Source organism: Podarcis tiliguerta (genome assembly GCF_965153285.1).
Source record: "Podarcis tiliguerta genome assembly, chromosome: 1".
Taxonomy (NCBI): domain Eukaryota; kingdom Metazoa; phylum Chordata; class Lepidosauria; order Squamata; family Lacertidae; genus Podarcis; species Podarcis tiliguerta.
In genome coordinates, this window is record NC_139534.1 from 25,329,999 (window position 1) to 25,340,412 (window position 10,414).

Genomic DNA, 10,414 nt, shown 5'->3' on the forward strand with positions numbered 1-10,414 from the left:
ACAAAACTCACATTTTAGTGCAACGTTTAATTCCTCTCATAGTGTCCATGGGGTTGGGGTGGGGTGGGGTTCAACTAAATTTTACTCAGAGTAGACCCATTGAGCTCAATTGACTTAACTTAGTCATGTTCATTAATTTTAATCTGAGTAAAACATTGTTGACTACCATCCTTACAATAATATTAAGCCCTAGTTTTCTCATACCCAATATTGCTTGGAAATTCTAGGTATCTAGTGGTTAAACTCAGTGCAAAATGGTGCCCAATTACCGTATATCCACACATAGATGAAAGCCTGCTCCTTGATCACAGGAAGAAAATTAGGTTGTGCTATCTGAAAAGGTGACCAAATCCGATAACAAATAAGCAAGTCTCCAAAACATTTAGTAAACATGTAAGAATCTGTATGTGCTGTAACATTTTACCAAAGTTTATGTATGAGTGTGCATACACACCCTAAGTGAAAAAAGTTTTATAAGTGTTTATATACTATTGTATGTAACATCAAGGCAATCTGTGCTTCCTATGAAGCAGATACCACACACAATGGGCAAGCACACAACATTCAGACCACAAAACTACTTTCAGTTCAAACTGTGTATTCTTTCCCCCATGTTGTTTTGTGCCATGTGTTGCGCTGTGTGGTGCTTGTAATCATTATATCCACCTGTGAATCAGATCAGTCAATCAGGTCAAGAACAGTAAGCTGACTGGTCAGAAACGTAATATAAAAACCTCACATTCCTGATAATACAAGATGTTGCACACAAGTGAAAGTGCATCAACGCAACACAATCAGTCAATGCAGAACACAAAACCATACAGTGCTGACTTAGGACGAGTCTGGAAAAGCATTGCCTGTGTTCTTCTTTGTAATGTACTTGTCAGCTGCATAAGGAGAAAAGCTAATCCTGTATGTAGATTTCATTATTACTCTGCAGCCTTTATCCATGGTAACCATAATTCTTAATCCTACCATTCTCTGCAACTGTAGTCTTACTTCTAGCTCATCTTATTCCTACCAACTATATCCAAACAAACAAACAAACAAACAAACAAAGACCACATATGCATCAAGAACTGTACTAAGCAGTGGGCACAAAAGAGACAGTGTCGTACAGAAATTTTGGTTAGGAATCCGATTCCTATAAATACACAACAACTCATGATAATAACATCCCCCTTCCCTCCCACCCTTGTCCTGGCATTGTAGAGCTAAAATCCCTTCCCCCCCCCCCCAGGCATTAGACAGCCATGGGCACCTTTACATCCTGCCCCTGCTTGAAGTGTGATGAGGAAATCTTATGGACCACAGACTAAGGGTGCCAACTATCAAGCTGTGGTCCAGCCAGGTGGGGAGCACAAGCACCCTTCTGTTGTTGACCAAGAGGGACAGAAGAGACTTCGGTTAATTACTATATTGCAGCAGGGGACTGTGAGGTAGGGGGCTCCACCAAGTCCTCATTCACTAGAATCATCCCAATTATGACATTAGGTTGGCTTGTGGAGGGGGGGAGGAAACACAAGGGACCAGCTTATGCACCCCCACTATTATATCACAGCTACCCAACCCAAATTGTTGTTGATTGATAAGAGGGGCCTGGTACTGGCCACTTAGCAGTTGTGCATCTATGTAGAGAGATCAGGATGACCAATAGGGCTATTTCAAAATCGGGGGGGGGGGGGACAAGCTCAGGACATGAATTTGTTATTACACTTCAGTTATATTTCACTATCACTTTAATATTTCTTATATAATCCTCTCTCTCTCTCTCTCTCTCTCTCTCTCACACACACACACACACACACACACAATCTCTATAACTACATCACATCATAGCCAATGACACAAATTTATTCCTGGTATCAGAAAGTATGTCATTGGCTCAGGTTTTTTTGTTTCTCTAACACTCTCTCTGTTTCCAAGATACACACTACTATGTCGATCGTAACATCTGTTGCTTCAGAGATTGAAAGGTTTGCAGAACCTGCCTAAGCATACTTTCCTATACCCTGCTATTAGGTCAATTTACAGGGAAGATATGCGGTCTTAACTCAAATCAATTAGAACATGGCAAGTTAGCTGTACACCGTATACAGCTCTGTCATTTAAAAGCTGCACTGATCAGTTTCTGCTCTAACCTTCTTGTCATAAAGCAAGTAAATACCTGCATCTATTTTTAAATCAGTTTCTTTTCTTTGTAAATATATTGCCCACTATGTTATGTTTTGTTGAACTATATTAATTTATTAATGCAATAAAAAATTAAATGTTCAATGCATACAAAATCAGATCATTAGACGTTTACTTATCGAGGGAATGCTTCCTAGTCTAACCAGAGAACTAAAAGCCCCCAAAGAAAACTAAATTCTCAACTGATACTTGCAATCTTGCAGAGTTCCAAACAAGAGTGCAAACATGCTATTTTCAACATTTCAAGAAGCATTAGTTTATACAATTAAATATTATTTAATTAATATATTTCTTATCCACGCTTCACAATCTCAGAGCCTGGTGTGTTACATTTTTAAGTAAAGGTAAAGGTAAAGGTACCCCTGCCTGTACGGGCCAGTCTTGACAGACTCTAGGATTGTGCGCTCATCTCACTCTAGAGGCCAGGAGCCAGCGCTGTCTGCAGACACTTCCGGGTCACGTAGCCAGCGTGACAAGCTGCATCTGGCGAGCCAGCGCAGCACACGGAAACGCCGTTTACCTTGCCGCTGGTAAGCGGTCCCTATTTATCTACTTGCTTTCGAACTGCTAGGTTGGCAGGCGCTGGGACCGAACGACGGGAACGCACCCCGCCGTGGGGATTTGAACCGCCTACCATGTGATCGGCAAGTCCTAGGCGCTGAGGTTTTACCCACAGCGCCACCCGCGTCCCGCACATTTTTAAGTATTACATTTTAAAAAGAAATGCAAAAAGCCACCATTGTTCACTATGGGTTGTATTCCTACTCAGAGTAGACCCAATGAAATAGATAGATATTAGGGATGTTAATTTCAATGTGTCTACTTTGGATAAGTTGAATATGGCCCTATGTTAACAGCCAGTAAGCACAACAGGCTCCAGCCTTCATGCCTAGCAAACGCCTGAGCAAAAATTTCAAGCTTTACATTGACAATAGTAAATTTTTAGAAGTGTTTGCAACTTATTCAGTGTTCTATGCAAACAACCATTGCCTTTATCTGAAAGTTACCCAGCACACTGACAGGTAATAAAAGGGTATAAAAACAAGGTAACTGTCCCAAAAACCCCATTTTGCTCTTTTCAAGTGCTTTGGATCATTAGCAGGTAAAAACTTACGCACATGGGACTGTGCCGTGCAACAGTAACTTTCCACCAGAAATCAGCAGACCTACGATGGCAATTCTAGCCATGCAACTTGGAGGCATGGATTAACCAACAACAACAACAACATGTGCTGAAATTAGCTCTGCCTGTTATTATACTTTATGGTGCCATTGCCAAACAACACTGCATATTCCTTCCAGAAGTCTGTTTCTCCCAAGGTAAAGGGACCCCTGACCATTAGGTCCAGTCGTGACCGACTCTGGGGTTGTGGCGCTCATCTCGCTTTACTAGCCGAGGGAGCTAGCCTACAGCTTCTGGGTCATGTGGCCAGCATGACTAAGCCACTTCTGGCAAACCAGAGCAGCACACGGAAACGCCGTTTACCTTCCCGCCAGACTGGTACCTATTTATCTACTTGCACTTTGAGGTGCTTTTGAACTGCTAGGTTGGCAGGAGCAGGGACCAAGCAACGGGAGCTCACCCCATTGCGGGGATTCGAACCGCCAACCTTCTGATCGGCAAGTCCTTGGCTCTGTGGTTTAACCCACAGCGCCACCTGCGTCCCTCCCACGACTTCACCCCAAATGCATCAAATACTAGTATGATGTGCAATGAAAGCTGCCGTAGTATCCCTGCTTCACCCTTGCTTTCACCGAAGCATTGCACTCATACAGAATAATTTATTCTGAATGAATATGTGGCACTGGAATAGAGTCTAACCCAACTGCAACTTGTGAAAGTTGTTACTTTAGATGGCTGCTCCTTTGAAAAACCCATAGGACAGGCTGGGGAATGGCAGGCAACTCACGCAAATGAAAAACAAAACAAATAAACAATAAAGCTTCCACAGTTCAGATAACTTTAAAAATATTAAGGGAATAAGGGAGCGATCTTAATTCTGCAGTACCAGGGGAGGTTTGGAATTGGCAGTGAGCAAGTTCTGACACCAGGAAGTCCCCATCGTGCCCACGGAAAGAGTAGACTGTTGTGAAGCTACATTGGATGGTGTTCCTGCTGGCAGTAGCCAGAATAAGGCTTCACAATGCAGAGGCAGAGCAGTGTCAGACAAGGATCCCCGGATCCCATGTCAGTCTGTTTGCAGGAGACGTAGCTTTGCTGACCAGCTGGGAGTTAGCGTAACCAAAACTGCACGTGCACAAAACACACAATGCCCCCCCCCCCCAGTCCCTTGCACTCAGACCAGCTGGAGCTAATGGATCTTCAAATGTGGCAGAAGCTCTGAGCAACTGTGGTCTCCTATTACAATTGCTCTGCCCAATAGCAACAAAATAACCATGCCCATTTAACAATTGGGTCTAATATGTAGATATGACAAAGGGAGACAGAATTCAACTATCTTCCTACAGTTAGCTGATTAGTACTAAAAAATATTTTTTTTTGTTTAAGTCACACAATGCTGAAAAACTAGAGAATTGTAGCTGCAATTAACCAAAAGGTCAAATTCTAAAAGGAAACAGCAGATACCACCACAAGAGTAACAGATGTTCTTTGAGTTCATCTGGACAAAAACATAAGCATATGTGAAAGAAATCCAATACTATCATAAAATCAGTTGGTGTCTAAAATAATAGCAGGCCCTTATGGCAGAATGGTAATGTATGTATCAAATGTACAACACATTATGTTTCAACAGAATGTTCCGATAAGAATTCATAACCAGCAGAAATTAGTGCCAGATTCCCCCCCCCCCCCGTCAACAAGGAGAAGCTACATAAAGATTATAGCAGGCTATTAAGGCATGCAAGCACATACTGCTCAGAATTCACAGCTATTCAGATTTGATCTGTAAATGCAATATAAAGGTAACGATTAAGTTCCACTATCAACAAAAATAGAACATCACAAAATAATGCAAGCACAAAGGACTTTGCTAAGGTGAACAAAGCAGCAAGCCAAGATAACGAACAGTCATTTTGCTACTGCTTTAGAGTTTTTCAACATACAGTAAAATTCTTTCACACCTCAGTACTTTTTTCTTAATAGGACACCACTATGCAAGAAACACAGACAAGTTAAGGGTATAATTAAGTGGAAGATTCTAAAATGCACTACAATTTTGATATCCCTTCAATTCTGTCTCATGTGTTCAAGCTGTGGGGGCAGAAAATAACCATGAAAATAATGCTTGCTACAATTTAACCAACCTGGGAGAGTTGCACCTATTTATTCTTAAAACTTGGAAATCTGCATTTCTGCAAACTGTATTCAAGGTGACTTCATAAAGAGTAAAATGTAATAAAAATGCAGTGAGTTACAGAGCAATCCTAACTCCTCCCCCCCTCCCACCTCAATGCTATTCTGAGCTCAGGACAGTGCAGTGTTAGAAACTCAGCTATATAAACTATTCACCAAATGGCACCTTACAAATCAGTCGCCACAATGGAGTGTCTAGGTGCCATAAAAATTAAAAAAAAACCAACAAGATTACAAAGCTGAAAATAAATTGTGTACAGCAGAATAAAATTCAAAAAGTATATTGTGTTTTTCCTCCCCTCCCTTTTTTTTTTTTTTTTTTTTTGCTGCTATTTTAATTCCCTTCAATTATTTCAGGTGTCGTTTGAGTAACTACCATTTCCAGCCAGCCAGCCAGATGGAGATGTCAGTCATGAAACCTGGCAACAAGACATCTCAAATTGGTCACAAGTAAACCACCCAAAGTCACAAAATGTGCCTTGGAACCCAGGGAATTTTGAACATTGGGACAGTGTTACATTAAAATGACAGTATCTAAGCACCTCATAAGGATGTGGGTGTCGTTGTGGTTTAAATCACTGTGCCTTGGGCTCACCGATCAAAAGGTTGGCGGTTCGAATCACTGCAATGAGGTGAGCTCCCGTTGCTCAGTTCCAGCTCCTGCCAACCTAGCAGTTCGAAAGCCCATCAAAAAGTGCAAGTAGATTAATAGGTACCACTCCGGAGGGAAGGTAAATGGTGTTTCTGTGTGCTGCTCTGGAGTCAGTGTTCTGTTGCACCGGAAGCAGCTTAGTCATGCTGGCCACATGACCCAGATAAACTGTCTGTGAAGTGGACAAATGCTGGCTCCCCCGGCCTGTAAAGCAGATGAGTGCCACAACCCCAGAGTCGTTTGTGACTGGACTTAACTGTCGGGGGTCCCTTTACCGTTACCTTTACCCACCTCATAAAAAAACATACATTGGTTTTCTAAAAATAAAATCTATGTAAATTACAAAAATGCTTCATGCTGTTTGTACTAAAATAGATTCATCCTCCAAAGGTTTGCGCAAACAGATGTGTTTTTAATTGACACTTGAATATCAAAAGTGAAGGGGACAAACACACTTCCAAGGGAAGTGAGTTCCACAGTTTGGGTGCCACAACAGGGAAGACTCTGTCCCATTTCCTCACACAATGAAATATGAGGTTTCCCCCGCCCAAAAATCTTAAATACTGGGTCAGCTGAGGGGCTGTTCAAGCAAATATCCGGCTCCCAAACCATTATAAATTAATACCAAAACCTTGAAATGGACCAGGTAGCTCACTGGAACCAATAACAGTGATTAGCTGAAAGGCAGCAGTGTGGGTGACATCTAGCACTGTATTGGTAACAGCGGACTTCAAATCTATTAACCTATCCCAATCACTTCATGGATATATTAGAATCATAGGGTTTCCCACTAAAAGCCCGAGGTCCTTAAGAAGGATTCCATGGTTGTGAAAGCCACCAAAAAGTCCAATAAAATCAATGAAGGTTAACTGCACATGTCTGTCTTCCAGCAACGGGCCATCAACCAGAATAAGCAAAGCAGTTTCAGTCCCAAAACTAAGTAGGAATCCTGAAAGAAATGGGTTTATAACCCTTAATCTCCATCACACAAAGATGTTTGGACGTGGGTAGCTATTACCCACTTGAGTACCTTGCCCCAAATGGATAAACTTGCAACCAACCTGTAACCTTGCAGATATTGTATTCCATCTCCCAACACTTCTGACTATTGGTGATGCTGAGTCTGGCTGGGGGGAGTCAGGAGTCCAAAAACTTTTGGAGGGCCATAGATTCCCCACCCTTTAAAGCTGAACAGAGTTAATGTGTCCAGAGAAGGCTACTTTGTTGTAGTATCATAACAAGCTCTTACAACTGTACACTGTAAGAATCCACTCTTATAATGCATTGTTTCTTTTTCCTAATCAAATATTTCACTTAAAAAAACTTTCGGGTTTGGGGTATTTATAAGCGCGCACACACGCGCACACACACAATGTAAAATGAGCATGACATCCTTTTTTTGTTTGTTTACTAAATATAAGAAACATGAACATCATAAAGCAGATCCAAATTGATTTTGCAACATTAGAAAAACCTTCCCATATCACTGGGCAAACTAATGCCTAGGTTGGGAGGAGGTGAGAAGAGGAAACCCAATGATGGCTATAGATGTTGTGCAATTAGAAAGACAGGGGACACAGCACTGTCTCCCGCACAACAACCAGGTCACCAACTCATCTACAAATGCTTTGAACTGAATGCAAAATAAAAAGCATTGGGCATGTATCTAAGCCCAGCAGCCAAAACATACATGGACCATTGAGCCCTTGTCACATACAATGAATATTAGGATTCCCTTTCAAACTGTTGTGTTGTGAGCAACCAGTATGTTAGACTTTCATATTTTATTTCTTTTAGGTATGTGGCTGCCATTATGTCATCATCTTTACTTGCTTTCCTATGTAGGACTTTGCTGAGTTTTACATACCAGTTCCTTTATTGGCTGACTAATCAACTCACGACTATCACTTCCTTGTAGTGCTTGCTCTGCAAACAGTATCAGCAACCACACTCATGCCTCTTCCTTACTCTCCTAAGTATGCAACCAGAGTTGGAAATTTCATGAACATTTAACTAATTTCCCAATATTCATGCACAGGAAGGATGCCATCTCGTCACCCTGTGCATTCAGTTGGCCATGCAAAATGGGGCTTGTTTATATTTTTGCACCTTTATTCATTCTGAGGACTGCAAGACTGTGTGTGGGATTCCAAAGAATATCAGTAGCCATTTGGAACCATTAGTGTTAAAATATTACTTCCAATCGTACCATACATTCCAATCTTGTGACACTTTTCACAGTCATGGCTTCCACCAAAGAATCCTGGAAACTGTAGTTTGTTGAGAGTTGTTAGGAGACCCCTCCCAAAGTCACAAACCCCAGCAGTCTTAACAAAACAAAGTTACAGGGATTCTTTGTGTGGGAGAGTGATGACTGTTAAAGTGTGCATGCATCAAAAATGTGAGAGACTGGGTGCACAAGCACAACCCATTCCATGTTTCCATGGCTATTGGGCAGCCCCCAACTTTCTGTTTGGCCTCTTGCAGTCAGTGCCTAAAAACATTACCCTCTCTTTTATGCATTCCAATGCTCATTAGGAAAGAACCAAACTCTTTCCTGTAGCTATTCCCTGCCAGAATGATCCATCCTGACGTCAGCTTGAGAGACCGCAGATTCTTCCTCATTTCAGATGCCCATGATCCAGCACTCAAGAGTATCATTTGTTTCTCAGGTAACCGGAGATGTCAACTTCACTAAAATATTGGTGGAGGAGGCAGCCCTGCCTTGCAAAACCGATCCCATGATGTGGTTCACGCATAGTATTTGAATGGCAATGCCCATCAACTGGGGGGGGGGCTGGCCCCCCAAAAATATTTAACGGGGGAGGCGCACGAAGGAATACCAGCCCCTTCTATCAAGGGTGCCAACTTGAATAAAATATTGAGAGGGGGCAGGTAAGCCCTGTCCCACATAATCGATCACATGACGCGGTGTACACACCCAATTTGAATGGCAATGCCAATCAACTTTCCGGGATGGGGCTCAAATATGTTGTTTGGGGGGGGGGGGCAAAGGAACAGCAGCCCCTAGGAGGTGGCTCCTATGCTAGTAACCCACCCATCGGTTGCACGCCAGTCCCAAAGTTAACAAAACTTTTCTTTCGCTAAGAGAGGCAGGCTACCCTCTGACGTCACGCCCTCCCTGCCCACCTGTGTCTTTGAGTGGAGCGGAGAGGGGGCGGGATGGAGGCGGCGGAATGTGAGGGCACGAAAGGAACTGAGGCTGCGCTGCACGCGCTGCCGAAGCGGGTTCGAGACCCGTTGTGAACTCAGCAGCCCTTCCTGCTATGCTCGGGCTGTAGCTCCGCTTACGCGGCGGTAAACCCCGCCGCATTCAGCAGAGGAAGCTCTGCACGGAGCAGAAGAAAAACCCAAGCAGCGTTTGCTGTTGTTCCTCACACTGGCTCGCTCTCACCTACGGGCCTCTCGGGCTGGATGGGGCTCCAGCTGAGCCTCCGCGCGCTGAGCACCACGTCGCAGCTCCTCTTGCCGACGCCGAAAATCCCCCTCAGGAGGGGCTGCTCCTCTTCTTCCCCCGCCTCCGCCTCCCGCACCGGGGGCGCCCCCTTTGCTCCCTCCTCCTCCGTCGAGGAAGAGGAGCGGGAGGAGGGGGCGCCGTCGCTTCCCTTCCACCCAGCGCCCGCTGCTGCTGCTGTCGCCGCCACCCGGAAAGGGTCCTCCGGGCTCTCGGCGGCCCAGGCTATCCTCCTCCCGGGGCGGTGCATGGCAGGCAGGCAGGCAGGCAGGCTCCTCCAGCTAGGAAGGAGAAAGGGGGCAGGAAAGGCGCCTCAGCGCGTCGCCGCCGCTACCAAGGCAGCGAGCCGCTCTCCTCCCCCTTGTCCCGGGTCCAGCTGGAGGAGGGAGGGGGAGGGGGAGCACGCGCGCGCATTCGGCTTTGAGCTTAGGCGCGCGACCTCTGCCATCTCCCCGCCTCCCTCACGACCAACTTTTAAGCCTGTTTCCCGCCCCGCCCTGGTCACGGGGTGGGCCACAAGGAGGATGAGGAGGAGGAGGGAAACTTTTTCTGAAAGGCGGGGAAAGAGCCGCGAGACTGAGAGGGATGGTTCTTTTGAATTCCTCCGCACGGAGGAGCGCGGCTCAGTTGCCTCAGAGGGAAAGGGGTGGGGAGGACAGAGGTGTTGTGCAATCACCAGACTGCCTGTTGGTTTACTTCACGCAGCGGTTCTCAACCTGTGGGTCCCCAGATGTTGTTGGACTACAACCCCCATCATCCCTGAGCTCTGGCCTTACTA

At 44.7% G+C, this 10,414-nt stretch overlaps 1 protein-coding gene across 1 annotated transcript in view; it reads right to left on the reverse strand.

Moving 5' to 3' along the window:
* CERKL (CERK like autophagy regulator) overlaps nt 1-10,118 on the reverse strand; it is a 38,257-nt gene extending 28,139 nt beyond the window's left edge. The window contains exon 1 of the mRNA XM_083409600.1: nt 9,577-10,118. Within this exon, the coding sequence (XP_083265726.1) occupies nt 9,577-9,886 (310 nt within the window). The 5' untranslated portion in view covers nt 9,887-10,118. The remainder of the gene's footprint in view (nt 1-9,576) is intronic.
* Nucleotides 10,119-10,414: the final 296 nt, after the last annotated feature.